Below are 16,263 nucleotides of genomic sequence, written 5' to 3' on the forward strand. Positions count from 1 at the left end.
TCTTCTAGAAAGATTTTTAGAATATTTTTGCCTTGCACCACTTGTTTGTTACTTACTTCTTGGGTTTTTGTAGGGCATATGCAACATCCTGGGGGCCTGTAAGAATTTTTTTACTGACCTCCTGGCAAAATAACATACTACTAGCTGAAATCTAAACAGCAAATATTTTTCAACTAAGCACATTCAAGAGGAGAAGGCTTACACATGAAAGGAAGAAGATCAGAAGTTACTTTGAATAAAAACTACCAGAACTATGAATTAAGGCTCAAATATTCAGAAGATACCTAGGGTCCTAACTCTTATTGACATTGGTGGCATTGGGTCCCTAAATACACACATGTGCAATTTGATGACCTGGACGTCAAACACTTACTGAAGGTCAAGGGACTTAAGCATTTAATAGCCAATTCAGTTTGAATAACTCTGGGATGGGCAGACAGGAATCTTTCATCAAGTCAAAAAGAGAAGTTATTTTCAAAGTTTGTAACTGCGCATGCTGAATGAAGAAGTTAATACAAGGATTTAACATATGAATGAAAAATCAACCACTGAGGTAAAGCAGAAATAACGCCGTAAGTACCCTTATGATAAAATTGCTCTTACCTGAGCATTTCAGACTTCGAGCCAGCTCAGTGGCCATCACCTGAATTATCAGACCAATGCGGAGCCTGAGCATCTCCACAAAAAGACTAGGCTGTGACCGGACGTACATCGCCAAGTACATAATTATTTCCTGTAAGGACAAATCCATAAGGGCACCCATTCAGAGCAGGTCCTCTTGGCTTTCCCAGTCACAGAGCAAACACTGGCGCCACACTGGGCACAGCTGAAAGAACCCTTTTCACACATGCTGCATACCTGTGTCAGGACTGCAATACTGATGTCTTGGCCGCTGGCTTCATAAATAAGATCTATGAGCTCCTCAGGTGGCAGTGGGCTGCAAGAAGGCAAACCACAGTTAGCAGTGACTCAGGCACCTGCTGTTAACCTCTTGAACAAGCACTGGAACTGTCACCCAGAAACATCTTTGCACCACAAAGGTGTCTACGATTCTGCCTGGGTGGCTGCAATTCCTTCTGAAGGTGAGGAATAAGTTTTAAAACAAGATAATAGCAGCAGAACGGTACCGGCAGGAAGATGAAGGGCAGGCTGTTTCTGTAACTGAGGCAGAGCTCCAACTTACGTGACAATGATTTTCTCACGGGGTTCTGGTGGCAGGCCCACTGTAAGTTGCTTGTGGTGCGACAGAAGGTCTGTGCATGCCTATCATAACAGGACAGAAAGCAAAAGACCTTTCTCTGAGTCATGTGAAAGTGAAACAGCTTTTAATTCCCAAAAATGAAGCATTTCTTTAGCAACTTTTAAGTGCATTTCTATTAATCACCAGACATGCAGATCCAGCAGAGTGCTGTTAACTAGTTGCCAAAGATCGCCCGAGGTCAACAGGGCTATGAGAGTCTGCCCAGGCTGAAAGCCTGCTTCCCTGCTCAGTGAAATCAGCAGCATAATGATTAGGGACTCCAGTGGGGCTGGCAGATCAATAAAGGACTTTATCCTTTATCATAAGATACATGTTTGTTCTTTATTTAAGACAAAAAACATTTTTAATCAACAAAAAACTTGGCAGTATTAGCTAAAAAAAAATCCTGTGTACTAATACATCTCTTCAAACAAACAAACACCAAACATATTGCATCACATTCCTGAATTAGGCACCCTGGTACATTCTGAAATAGGTGCTTCCCCCAGTACCACAGTGTTTACACTTTTATATCAACCTCCTTTAAAAGTGGGTGTTCAGTTTACCTGTTTTAATATCCTGAATCAAAGACCTCACAGAGCAATGTTCCTCTGATTTTGAAGAGTCTACTTTCTCTCCCTTAACGTGGAACAAACCAGATCATCTCTACCCTCTTCCTCCCCAATTCTTTGTCAGTAGCTTCTCCATTTAACATACACGGCTTTCTGTGAGCGTGTCTGTACCGCTTGTCCACCATGTCTTGAGGATGGAAAAGGTTATGCGCTTAATGAAGTACCATGCAGGGCAATTATCACAAATTGCTCCCCGCAGATATGACTGTTACTAAAATAGGGCACCCTAGGTGTGACAGTCAAAGCTTTGAAAATGGTCAGGAATTAGAGAAAGAGCTCTTCAGAAATACACAGGGATAAGTAGGAAATTAAACAAATCCTTTAAAGTACTTGAGAGGAAACATTTTTGTAGTGTTCAAAATTAAATCTATACCCTTACAGTGGATCTTTCTTGTTACCATTTAATAGTCCCAGATATTTTAATGCCTCTGAACAGCCACATCCATGTGCATGGCAGACTGTCTGCCCAATGGGATGGAAATCAGCGGAATGCCAATGCAAATGTTTTTGCATCACCACTAGCACCTTGACATACTGCTGCTCCAAAAGTGTCCAAGCTATCACAAGAGCAATAGACAATTACCAATGACAACTACAGCTTTCAAAGCACATAATTAAGCTTCTCCAATTAATAGAGATGAAATGAAGCCTTCACAATCATTTACAAGTGTGACATTCTCAGTCCATGCCAACATTAGCACAGTTTGCAGTACAGATGAAAGGTAAAGATGTCGTAATAAGATTTTAAATCAGAAAAGCAACCAAAGTTTACTGAAAAATGCCGCACTATGTATGCTGTGAAGTAAGACCAGAAGAAGGGCAAGCACAAGCCCCACCAGCAAACTGGTAGTTTTATCTCTGTTTCCAGACAGGAAACTGAACCAGCATTATTTATATTTCATACCTCAGCCAGGACTTCCACTCTCTTTTTGAGCATACCAGAAATATAACGGATTAAACCCCATTCTTGATTGAGGCCTGCCTTTCTGTAGAGCTCGTTGAGTAGGCAATGAACAGTGACACCGTACTGTCCATCCAGCTCTGTGTCCCAGTCAGCACCTCTGCCAGAAAAGACACCGAAGGTAATTGTCATCAGATAAAACGCTACACTGCTTAACCTTACCACACAACAAGCAGCCTGATTTTGATCGCATTGCTCATTTTGGTGACAGAATTAAGTAGTACATGGGACATGTGGGCCTTCACCAGAGATTGGTTATATGTGGACAAAACCCTCTTGATACCAGGAACTTTCATATTAACTTGAGCACTTGCTTAGCCATGAACCACCCAAAGGATTTCCCAAAAGACTTTAAATTGAACATGCACACAGACAGTTTGCTGGAGGAACGCTCCATGTGCTGCTTTTTCAGAGCAGAATTCAGCAATGTCTTCAGTACTGCTGAAGACTGCACCCATTTTTCAGATGCCTCAGGGGACTCTCAAGTGTTTTGCCCTGCCTCTTTCTTAGCTATTAACTAAGCTTCCACGCTGCTTATGCCATTACTGAAAAAGCAAAGGAGATTTCTGTTCCTCTCCTGGTTTTGAAATTCACTGCATTATGGCTTCTCTTTGATAATGTTTTGAAGCGTCACAGAATGACCTTTCAAATCCTGCTGGAGGGACAGAGTCCACCAGAAGTCCACCTGCCTGCCCAACAGAGACTTCCACGGTGAAACAAGTCCAGAACAGGAAAGGGTGTTACATGTAGTTAAACAACAAGTGATATTTTTTCAGGATTTCCTTTGCTCTTAGGAGAGGCTGCTAAACATTTTGCTTGGGAAATCAAGAAGATCAAAGAAGAGGTCCTCACAGGAGAAAGACTAAAATAAACAAAAATACAATCTTTGTAGGAGTAAGGAAGACCATCTGTGATTAACACACGCTTGCACCCAAAGTGAACTTCCTGACAGGTTCCAGTAGTATTCTCCTGCACAGGAAAAAAAGCCCAATAAATGCACTCCAGAAGATGATTCCATTGGTTTGTATTTGCATTTTGTTCCCATCAAACCTATTTAAATAGCAGCTGTTTACTAACCCCAGCAGCTGGGGTTAGACTCTTTCCAAGAATGTTCTGAAGAGCACCAAGTTTTAGCCAGTGGTGCACTTACACATGCAGAAGGATTAGAGGAAAAATAGTGACTACTCATTAAAATTGCATTCTGCTTTTAGTTAGAAAATGATAAGATGAAGTTTCCTTCCACCTCCCTTCTTGCGTATAAAAATCACACCAAATCTTTGTGAACTTAATAAAGTGCCACAAATATAGCAAGGTGTGTTCTCATTCATGGAAAGGATTTGTGCATTTCACTTGTGAGCCTTGGAGCCTGTATGTATTCGCAATTGTGTGCCAATCAACTCTGAAGTTTGCACAAGCATTTTTTTGTATCCAAATTATTTATTTAATCAAGCTAACTGAACATATGCTTGTTAAAGCACAAAATATTTTAACCTCTCCCCTCAAAACACAACCCGGAACAGTGGAAGGCTTTTGCACAAGAATAATCAGATAATTGTGACCAAACTTAAAGATGCTGAAGTTTATACTCAGACAACTCACTTCAGTATATGCAAGATATATAAGATATCTGCTTGATCATGGAGCGTTGGACATTCCTTCAGCTGCTCAACAAGCTTCCTGCAATCCAAATCACCATGAGCATCTTTAGGTAAGTGCAAAACATTTTCACAGTCCTGATAATAAAGATGGATGAAAAAAATCAAAGAAATGATCTTGAAAAAAGTAGCAGATCAAATTCAAACTGTAATTTCCCATTAAACAATACAACAGACTTGCAACATAACTCTGCACTTGAAACACAGACACATCACATCATAGTTCTTGCTAGACTACTGCAGACATGAAAAGGAGACTAATCCCAGGAAACACAACATCCAAAACGGAACTTTGTCTCTAGTTTTGGTTCAGTCAACAAGGAAAGCCATTTTTTGGACAAAACAAAGAAATATTTTGTCAAAGAAGGAAACCAAATTATTTGCATGCTTTTCCTGTCATTTGTTGTTACTTGTAAAGAGAAAAGCAGAAGGGTACTATCTTTTTTTAGCTGAAATAATTTAGAGCTTTCTGAGTTCCATCTCTAACCTGTATATATGTGGTGCTTTATGAATGTAGATGTTGCCATCATAAATTTTCCAAGCTTATGAAACTAACATGTTACTTAATCAGATGATGCAATCCTGTGGTGAATTCTTGGATGAAGAGAAGTTTTGTTTAATAAGCTCTTCAGCAATGTATATGGTCCTAAAATACCACTTCCACAGAGCCTGTAGAGCAGAATCCTTCAGGAAGCTGGATAGAACCTCCTGTAACCATTGTCAGCAGCTGGTTACATGTACTAAGACAAAACAAGTGCCCAGCACAACCCCATCTTCATGCCTTGTACTGGGATTTGGCTGGTGCCTTAAGGACACCTGTCCTTTCACACACTCCCCTCCTGCCCAGACATTCTATAAGTAGCATTTCTTGGAGAACATCTCTAAAGGCCGTGAACATCCTGTCCTTCCCTTTGTGTGTTCAGTTAGAACTAAAGACAATGACTTAACCTTTGGCCTTTAAAAATAAGCACCTATTATATTATTTTCTGGTTTGCACACACAATTAAAAATTTTCCACTTGATAATGTCTATTTAACCAAAAAACCTTGATCCAGCCAAAAAATAAATTCCAAAACAAGGGAGTAGCTATCCAGTGCCTCGGGCAGAATGGCTTGTCTGTGAAGGAAAATGAGAACTAGCACAGGGTTTGGCTGGGAAACACAGGAATGGCCACGTTATTGCGTCCTAAAAACACGAACAGCATAAAAATTCCCACAGCCTACCTTTGTCTCAAAGAAATGGGGATTATCAACAAGATTCAGAGACTTCCGGTGTGTGTTCAGAACTTTAGTGGGAAGAGACATAGACACAGCTGGAAACCAAAGCCACCAGAAAAAAAGAAAAAAAAGTCCATTTCAGTAACATGAAAGTCAAAAACACCTACATGAAGCAACTGTACCAGGCAAAAACAACAGGAATACCTCCAAGAGTGAAAATATAGAGGCAATGCTTCTGAGATACTGTGTGTAGAACTCGGAGACAAGCTCACATTCTGAACCTTATCTCCTTGCAGGCTTGCTCCAAGAGCTTCTGAGATCAGCATGTCAAAGGCTCAGGCGCTACCTGCTCAACTGATGGTTGATGCTCAACTCTTATGACAGCCCATGCCTCAGAAATCCTACAGCCCAATGACCTGACCCTGCTAAATTTTTTAAACATTTTAACAGGAAGTATGTGGAGAAAATGCTCTAACTGGTAAGATATCATAATTAAAATGATAATGGTAAATGCAGGCTAATGCTCTGTTAACTTCATACATTGAATTCAATAGAGGATCAGACGACATGGCATATGAAAGATGGGAGAAAAGACTAACAAAAAAGCTGGAAAGTTATTAATTTACACTGAAGTTAAGGGAAGGCTTCCCTTAACCAGGGCATTGAATACTACATACCTACATATAAAACAACGCATATGTTGGAATCTATTTACAAATTCAGCCAAAGCATTATTTTGGTGTAAATCCTCCAATCAGCCTATTAGAAATGTAGCACAATTAGGAATACTGTCCTCCCTCTCTACTCCATTTGTTCTTAGAAATTTAGAAAGTACATATGCATACTTATGTTTTTCTGCCATTGAAACATTTCATTCCACCACAACTTTATTAAAATAAGAAATATTTTGTATAAACAAAGACAAAAAAACTAATTCACTGACTCAGGTTCTAAAATTCTACCCAACTGAGAAGCTGTAGCAGTTTCCATAACATTAACTTTGATTAAATGTTACATTTCATAGCAGGTTATTTATGGATACAAGACATGGGATACTGTGGGAACACGACAGTAACAGCTTCAGACTCATTTCTTGATAACTACAACGTACTCGTGCCACTAGTTCTTTTTAAATGGCAGAATTTTGAAATACTTGAACTTACCCCTTGTAGCACCCAAAACAGGTTTATTATTATTATCACTAAATAAATAATAGGGAGAAATACCTGGAACCTCCAAGCCCTTTGTCTTGGCCATTATTGACAGTATCTCTTTTGTGGAATGGCTTGCACTGAACACAGGTGGTTGATTTGCAGTCTTTGAAGTTGGAGGCAGGTATGACTTTAGTGCTGTACTCTGCAGGACATCGTTTATATACTGATCCAGCTCATCCTGGCTTTCTAGTGTGACATACATAAAAGAAAAGGTTTATTAAAGGTAAAATCGTAATTTATCAGTGCTTTCTTTTTCAAACATACCACTCTATTCTTGCTTTTCAGAAGGGCACACAAAAATGCAAGAATATCATAAGCAAGATATTTTTAAAAGCTGAACAAATTGGAAAGAAAAAAAAATTAATCAGTTTTTGACACTTTGAAAACAGTTACATTAAGAAGTTGTTTTTCCCTTTGAAAGGAAGCAAAAGGGTTTTTATCTTGCTGGTAGTCCAGAGATCATGGTGGGACTCAATGATCTTAAAGGTCTTTTCCAACTTAAATGATTCTATGATTCTATCAGCTCTTCCACACAAGCTCTTGTCTATGACTCCTCACAGTCTCTTCCTCCCTCCAGCCTCTTCCACACAGACCCCCATCTGCTGACTCTTCAGACTCAGCTTTACTGCAGCAGTTACTGGTCAATGCCATACTATGAACACAGGAAGAATATGCACAAATTCCTTCTCCAAATTAAGTCACGTAGGTACTGTCCTCAGACTGATGCATGAGAAACCTGAATGACTATCACCTTGCACAAAATAGACTCTGCATTATAGGTAAACCCAGGCTCTGCTGATAGAACTTGACAGAGAAAAAATTTGAAGAGAAAAAACACTACCTCTTTCAAAGAAATCTGCTGGATAGCCTCCATATTCACTGTCAGGACTACTACGGCCTTCATTAGGGTCATCAAACAGTTTTACATCACAGTCTAGATCCAGGAAGCTCAGATACGTATGAAAAGAGGTGGTAAGAAATTCTGATAGCTTGCCTATCTTCACCCTGCAAACAGGAACATATGCCAAAGAGCATTAACATCCACCATTTTGATACTGATTAATGGTCACTGAGCTTTCAACAACTCCTCCAAAATTTATGAGACCTACTGTTAAATCCACCTTTGGTAACTACAAACCAGCAGATACTGATACTGAGAAAAACAAATGCAAAACAATAGTTGCAGATCCAGCTGGGTACTTACTGCTCTAGCTACTAATTGAACTTAACCGTCTTATGGTAACACCTACAGGTCTAACTCAAAGCCTAATTGTGCAGGGTGCTGTACGTTTATATGAAGAGAGACCCTGAAAAAAGACCTAAACTCCAAGGATAATGCATGAGAAACTGGGGCTGAGAAGTTCCCACGAACAGCAGTATCTTTTCACAGAACTGCAGTGCTGCTAAAAACCAGAAAGCACATCTGATTGTTAGAGGAAGATACTGATTGAGGGTGGGCAAGCAGAAAGAGAATAGGGAGGTACTGTAACATTATATTAAATTGCTTTTATATGTAGATGAGTGGAACACATAAGCTTATAAGGACTACATGTAATTCATGTTTAAAACATGTCCAATAACTGTGAAAGATAATTACTTCTTAAAAACAGAAGCCCAGCCAAGACCAAGATTTTGTATTTCCAAAGGTCTGACATTTGTTTTTCCTTATCCATTAACGGCAGTCAGAGATGGTACACCTCTTGGGAGACAGATCTTTCACATTGCATCTGAGGCCCAGCTACCATCTGATTGCCACATAATAATTAAAGCTGAAACTTCTCTCTCTTTAGAGTTCCAGTACAAGGTCTGTGCACTATGACAAGTTCAAAACTGAGGCTTGTATAGGATTTAATTAAAAAAATCATGGAGAGACCCATTTGAGGGTTCTGACATTACCTTGCACCTCCAAAATAACCATCCTCTAATTTTCTTATGGTGGCAAGAACTGCTGGATGAATGTCAGTACCATCATCAACTAAAAAAGAATAATGGAAGAGTTGAAGCTTACCAATACGTTCTTAAATTATCATGTCCAAATAAACTGTATTACTGGGCGTTCTCTACAAAGTAAATCAGACAAATTTAAAACAGAACCCACAACTGCTACCAATACTAGCTTATTCAAAAAACCCCAAACAAACAAGCAAACAAAACCCAACCCACTCAAGACAAGTTCCAAAGGGATTTCTATCAAATTTCTTTGGACAGAAATAGTACGGAGATGATGGGGACATGCAAGGATATAAAGGGGGAGTAAAACCAAAATGAAATATTACCATGTCATCTAAATTCAGCATATACTTGAGAAAGTTAAACTGTATTTTTGATGTTAAAACTCAGATGTTGAAACAGTCATGCCACCTGTCTCCTCTCAAACCGACTTCCATCTTACTCCTCTGCAGTAATCTACTCTGCTTGAAACAGAGAAAATTAAGTTTACCAAGCATTGTGTGGGTGATGGGAAATGTCAGGGTTGGTCTCCCTGTCATCCTCCAACAAGAAGTGAGGTAAGCCAGCTCTGTCTTGAGCATCTCCACAATCATCTGATTGTCCAGAGCCAGATAGAAGTGATGCTGGTCAGTAAACTGGAGAACAGAGAAATATGGCATATGAGTAGCTGTCAGTGCTCTCCTTATCTTTTTCCATTTCCTCCCTTAAATCATTCACAAAAGCCATATGAGCTATTCTTGACCACAACACAAACTGCATGAATTAACCTAACAAGGCCTGCAACTGCGAAAAAGAAACCCATGCTTGTGCAGAGTCCATTTTCTTAAACTTGTAGGCTGACCGTGAAAGAAGTAAGCTGTGCTGGTTTTGGCTGGGATAGAGTTAATTTTCTTCATACTAACTAGTATGGGGCTATGTTTTGGATTTGTGCTGGAAACAGTGTTGATAACACAGGGATGTTTTCGTTATTGCTGGGCAGTGCTTACACAGAGTCAAGGCCTTTTCTGCTTCTCACCCCACCCCACCAGCGAGGAGGCTGGGGGTGCACAAGAAGTTAGGAAGGGGACACAGCTGGGACAGCTGACCCCAGCTGACCAAAGGGATATTCCAGACCATAAGACGTCATGCTCAGCATATAAAGCTGGGGGAAGAAGGAGGAAGGAGGGGACGTTCGGAGTGATGGCATTTGTCTTCCCAAGTAACCATTATGCGTGATGGAGCCCTGCTTTCCTGGAGATGGCTGAACACCTGCCTGCCGATGGGGAGTGGTGAATGAATTCCTTGTTTTGCTTTGCTTGCACGCACGGCTTTTGCTTTACCTATTAAACTGTCTTTATCTCAACCCACGAGTTTTCTCACTTTTCCGATTCTCTCCCCCACCCCACCGAGGGGGAGTGAGTGAGCGGCTGCGTGGTGCTTAGTTGCCAGCTGGGGTTAAACCACGACATAAGCCATACAAATAAAAAGTAGACAATCACACCCATGAAGCAGAATCTTCCCAATGATGAATTACAGTAACGTATGATCTGGAAGATGGAAGTACTCTAAATGTGGAAGAAAAAACTAACAGTAGTAACAAAAACAATAAATAGGCTTAAGTGCACGCTGGGGACTGGGAACTAGTAACTGTATGTTTCTTGGGAACAATCTGAAAGTCAAGCAGAATACAGAAAAGCTGGCAGTTACTGTGGAAAAAAGGTACATTAAATGTACAATTGTAAAGTGTGCTGCTCCCACTACAGAGGAAAGCCAAGAACCACAGTAAGAGACTATTATGGCTACTTCAGAAGCTGGAAACCAAAAAAGCTGGACAAACAATGGAAAGTATGTCAAAGCAGCCACAACGAAAGTTAAGGAAGCACATAAGCCTTGCAGAGGGGTGGAAAAAGGAGGCTGGGATGTAAAATAAACATCAATTAGTAAGACACATAGTGGTCAAGGAGAAAACATCCTATAAATGCATCAGAAGTAATAGGAAAACACAGAAACTGTAGGTCTGTTAATAAAGAAAGGAGGTAGGAAGAGAGGATACAGACTAGCTGAAGCATTCTATGCTGTTTTTACTGACAGAAGAAAAGTAGCGAATTATGACCTTTAACACTACTTTTAACAAAGCGACAGGAGTTCAGCCTGAGTATGGGAAGAAAAGGTTAAAGAGCACATAAATTCAGGCTGGCAAAGTCCAGAGAAATTACTTCACAGAACTTAAGGAACTAGCCAAAATAATCCCTGAGCCACTCGCAATTGGTTTTGATAATTCAGGAAGAACAAGTCCCAGAAATCCAGAGAGAAGCAAACACATTGCCTGTCTTTAAAAAGAAAGAGCCAGGATAACATAGACCAGTCAAGCCAATTCCAGTGCCTGAAAGCACAGGAAAACAAAGCCAATTTGAGACTGCCAATACAATTACAAAATGATAAAGCAAGATGGCCAAACAGTCATATCAAAAACCAGTCTCAGCAAAAGAGTCTAATTTCGTTCTTTGGGAGCAACGAGATGGTAGGTACACGAAAGTGGCTGACATATCTCAACTTTTGCAAATTTTCACACTAGTGAGCTGAAGAAAAAACATCTGAGGAGGCAGAACCACTTGAAAAATTGTTCTCAAAAGGTAGTTATTAACCACTTTTTCAGAATGAGAGGGTATCTAAAGGGGGTCAGCCTTTGCCCCACACCTAATCATTGTTTTCATTAGAGAACAGGATGAAATACAAACTACAAAACCACAAAATTTGTGGACATTAGTCAAGATCAACACAGACGAGTTAACTGCTAACATTAGGAAGGTGAAATTAAACATTAATTCCACACCCCTCAAAAAAAAGTCAGGGGGAAATGTCTGGCTACAAAGTACAACAGAAAATGTTATGGAGGTTTCAGTCAAACACAGAATAAGCAGGAACTGTCAGTGTGTTGCTAATGCAAAGATAAATGCCATTTTGGAATATATTAATACATACTTGATACACGGCAAGATTTCAGCTTTGGGTCCTACTTACATAGTAAGATGTGGACAAAGAGATATTTTGAAAAAAAAATCACTACACTAAGGAATTTTTCCCTAATTTGCAAAAGTGAAAATTGGTGTGGGGGAACAACAAAACAAATAATCTGCTATAAAGCTGCTTGTGATGAATTGACATGGGGAAGAACAGGAAGGGATCCACATTTTTTGCAGTAAATCTGATATTGTTTGTACACTATGGAGTTCACTGAATGTCTTCCACTGGAATTTAAAGACTACATTAGTCAAACATCTATTTAGGAGGGTGTGAGCGTTCTTTATCCTGCTCCAGTTGCACATGTTTAGAGTAGGTGACCCCTTGGCCTTCTAGTACCAACTGCTAGAGTAAGTCTATGGGAATAAGTGTGTTGTGTTTCATTAAATGTATAAATAAGAGCCATTAATTCGGGGAGGATCCAAACTTCCAGCTACATTGAAAAAGGCACTAAACAGAAAACAAAGACAGAACATCCCTTTCTCAGCACTAGTGACCCTTTCAACTATATAATGAAAAGATTACATCTTAGTCTCTTGGGGGTTACAATACTTGGCACAATTATGTGAAACTAAATTTTCCATCAAAGCAATCAGTAGAAAGCTATATTAAGTGACCTATTTCTGGAGAAACTATTTCATTAGCTAGAATGTTGGTTCGGGCAGAGATCAGTAACAACTTTGTACTATTGATTTGCTGTGTTCTCCTAAGCCAGAAGCCAAAGAAGCCAGACTCTGTATGACAGAAGATTTATCAGCACTCCTACCATGCTGATCATTCAAAGCTCGTAAAAACCCCACAAAGCAAAGCACATCTGCTTTATCAGCCCTGCTCTACCTAAAGTACAGTGACAGCATGTAAAAGCAAAGTGCTTCACTAATGATTAGCCATTAAGTAAGCAGTGATTTCCCTGCCAGCTTTACATGCTCACCTGAGGGGTAAAAGCAAATATTTGATTTCTTATCACGTACAGCTTGGAGGTGCCTAACACTCCAATATGTCGGTGTGGTCGTCCACTTAATTTCATGTTCTTGTTCCGGCCTGTAAAGAAAAGAGAAAGAAATAAAAGTCACACCTAACATTTCCTGTGTGGTTTTCCACAACAACCATTTTAGACAAGGAGATCTACTTCATTGATATCAGCAAGGCAGAAGACAGATAACAGACAGACTGGCTCATTTTGTAGCAACCACCAATATAATAGCTAGAGTTCTTCAAAGGCCTGATTTTGGCTTCACTGATCATGGGATCAGGTCTTTCAATTATAGACATTGCTCAGCACTCAAAGCTTCCCCACCAAGAAGGACAGGAGGTATGCCCTTTCGAAAACAAGGCCATCAACATACAACAGAAATTGCCGTGCTTTCACTGTAGAACCTTAAAAATTCTTGCCCACAGAAGGGTAAATCCAAATACAAAGACAGATTTTCATTCTTTTCATCAGGCTAATAAGCTCCACTTTTCTCAGTAGAGCTTATTAGCGAATGATCTGCACTGCACCCTTTGCTCCAGCAGCCAGGAGCTGACTTGAATCTGTCTGACAAGGAATATGAGTCAAACAATCATGTGCCTGAAAAAATACCACTGTGAATATTCCCAAGGAAGTCACTGTTAAAAACAATACATCCATGTGTCAAATCATCCTACTCACCCCCGCACTAGTGAAAGAAAGCTATTATGAATTATTATGAAATAAATGTAAACTTCAGCAAAGTCCTGCAAATGTTTCATTTGTTGAAAGTTCTTCGTGATAAAGAGACAGACTCTTTCTGAAAAGCAGCACATGCAATTTCCCTTCTCCATGTAAAGGGCACACTTTCTAAGATTTATTTGAAGGCCCCATTACTTTGGATGCTTCCAAAAAAACCTTCCTGTTAAAACAAAAAAAAAAAACCCAACAAAAGCCACCACAACAACAAAAAAACCCCAAAACCCACCCCATGAACAGCCTCATACTCTCCCTCAGCATTATCTGCAACCAAATTGCCATGGGAACATGCTCCAGACTGACAGAGAAGCACGATACGGCTCCCCTTGTCCACACTGCAAAAGAATCTGCCAGTGCTGATTCACCCCACCTCAATTTTACTTTGTAGTAACATCCACAATTTTGAGTCATGAGTTGCTGGCATGCTTGAAGTAGTAAAACTAAGTTCAATTAGGAATACATGTAACAAATTTTCCACCAAGACCTCATTCATTCCAGCAAGGATTATCAAAAGAGACGGTTATCAAAAGATTTTCAACAACTAGAACCAGTGGGAGTTTTGGGGCATTTATTTAATCCAGCTGCCAGGCTCTGGGGAAAACAGGCCTCTAGGGCCACTGCTGAGGAACTGGAACGTATTTAAAGTCCTGTGTTTAGAAAAGCCCTAAAGGCTTCTGGGTTTGCAACAGATATAGAGAGCTTCAGCAGCTCAACTCAGCTCAGGGTTGGAAGGAACATTAGCAAGAACCTGACAGCCCGCAGATGCTCTGATAGTAGCACAGCTTCCCTGATTTGGAGCAAAAAACTTCCCAGGTTGTCTGCTGGTAGAATGGCAACCACACTGCTCAGTTTCCAGACTTAAAACAGAAGTACTCTGACTTCTGAAAGGAAAAACATTTGATTTTTTTTCTGTGTTTTTCCAGGCATTTTTTCTAAAGTCAGTTTCTCTGTGGAAGTAGTTCCTGCAGGACAAAAAAAAGAGTCAGTCCTTGCCTAACTCTAAGGGCACAGGGAAACTTGTATTTTGGCCACCTTGTCTAATGAGGCAATTTTTTTTTTTCCTGTTAAGAGTCCCTTATTTAAGACAGAAGTTCTAATTTTGTTAAGCTTCTTTGTACAAATGCATTTTTTTTAATATCTAAGAAATTGATTTAAATAAAAGAAATTAAATCAAAGAAATTGAGACAGTGTGAAGCAAGAAAAACAAAAACCAAAACACCACCCTTAAAAAATATCTTGCACAGCAGTAGAGAGATGCTTCTATGTCCAAAGACGTACCCAGCATGGTGTAGAGGTTACTCAGGATGCGAGCTGGCTGCACTCTGAGCGGAGAGATATCAGCAATGCTCTGAACATTGATTCCATGGTCTTGCAAGAGATTCTTAATTTGATTAGATTCTGCCAAAACAGTTACTGCATAACAGAAAACAAAAACACTAGTAAGAACCAATGTTCTTTTTAACTGACTGTCTCTACTGTCACCTCTCAACTAATGCATTTAGTTGACTAAAAAGGCACAAAGGCCTCACTTCTTTCTTAATTTATGAGCCCGTGAGATCAAAAGGGATTGCAAGAGGGCGTCAGACAGATTTTGGCTCTCTGCTTCTCAACATGTCTTGCCATTCTTGTCCACTTTGGACCACAGGGTAATTCAAGTTGGAAGGGTCCTCATGAGGTCTCTACTCCAACCTCCTGCTCAAAGCAGGGTCAGCTCTGAGGTTAGACGAGGTTCTTTGGGGCTTTATCGGTTTCTTCTGATTTTTTTCAGTACCACCAGTTTGGATCATGCAGCCTTTTAGCAGATGGGGCTTTTCCCCCATAAAACAGGGCGAAATGCGACTTGAAAGTCTTTGTTGTTTTAATACAGCACACTGTAACAACACAGCCAAGTCACTGGGGAACAGGTGCTGTTACTTGTATAGCAATAAATGTTAGAGGCCATAAAATGGCAGAGGTAGGGAAATAATTCAGTATTCTTCTTTGCATTATAAATACTTGTCAAAGAATGCTAAAAATAAGCAAGCACTTCTATTTCTACTAGAAATTAAGCACTTCAGAATAACAAAATGCCACCCCCATGAGACACTACCAGGGGGTAAACAACCACCTGCCCAGGTCACAGTATCATTGACAAAGGCTGCTCCTGATAAACGAGCTGGTTGCTCTTCTAGAGCGGTACAGGCCCTTGAAAAGCCTTTAAGCCCTGATCAGCTGGTGTTTGCCCTCTACTTAATTTTCTGGTTTTGGCTGTTCCTGCACTGACTACAGAAGCCAGTCCCTGCAGCAGCAAAAAGATAGCCATAAGTCTGGCTGCCTCACCTCTGTGTACAGAGATCCTCCCCACTTGCTGCTCTCTGGTTCCTCCGAAAAGGGGCTGCACAGAAACCTAACTAAACTGATCCGTCTCCTGTCAGTTCTGCTCTTTCTTGCTAGAATTCACCAAGATTTTCCTTTTCACTACAAGATTAAGTTTGCCACTCTCCAGTCCCTGACAAGTCTTAAAATTTCAACAAATATTTTTAAAAAAAGTTTGTTAAACCTGATCTTCCCTCCTGGAAAAAGGCAGCTAGGCAAACAACCCCTTTCTCCTTCTCACAGTATCATCAAAGCATCTACATCCCATGCAAAAATCCATGTGATTTTTAAACATGTCTTTCTTCTCTCCTGTACATAGGGACTTCGCCAT

The 16,263-nt window shown here is 40.1% G+C and overlaps 1 protein-coding gene across 2 annotated transcripts in view; it reads right to left on the reverse strand.

Moving 5' to 3' along the window:
• PHKA2 (phosphorylase kinase regulatory subunit alpha 2) overlaps positions 1-16,263 on the reverse strand; it is a 44,524-nt gene that overhangs the window by 10,927 nt on the left and 17,334 nt on the right. For both annotated transcript variants that reach the window (XM_050893836.1, XM_050893828.1), the window contains exons 14-25: positions 14,856-14,990; positions 12,801-12,910; positions 9,360-9,504; positions 8,816-8,894; positions 7,761-7,924; positions 6,932-7,105; positions 5,712-5,800; positions 4,433-4,566; positions 2,777-2,933; positions 1,184-1,263; positions 859-937; positions 604-733 (exon numbers count right to left, since the gene is read on the reverse strand). In XM_050893836.1, the coding sequence (XP_050749793.1) occupies positions 604-733; positions 859-937; positions 1,184-1,263; positions 2,777-2,933; positions 4,433-4,566; positions 5,712-5,800; positions 6,932-7,105; positions 7,761-7,924; positions 8,816-8,894; positions 9,360-9,504; positions 12,801-12,910; positions 14,856-14,990 (1,476 nt within the window). The remainder of the gene's footprint in view (positions 1-603; positions 734-858; positions 938-1,183; positions 1,264-2,776; positions 2,934-4,432; positions 4,567-5,711; positions 5,801-6,931; positions 7,106-7,760; positions 7,925-8,815; positions 8,895-9,359; positions 9,505-12,800; positions 12,911-14,855; positions 14,991-16,263) is intronic.

Source organism: Gymnogyps californianus, chromosome 1 (genome assembly GCF_018139145.2).
Source record: "Gymnogyps californianus isolate 813 chromosome 1, ASM1813914v2, whole genome shotgun sequence".
Taxonomy (NCBI): Eukaryota; Metazoa; Chordata; class Aves; order Accipitriformes; family Cathartidae; genus Gymnogyps; species Gymnogyps californianus.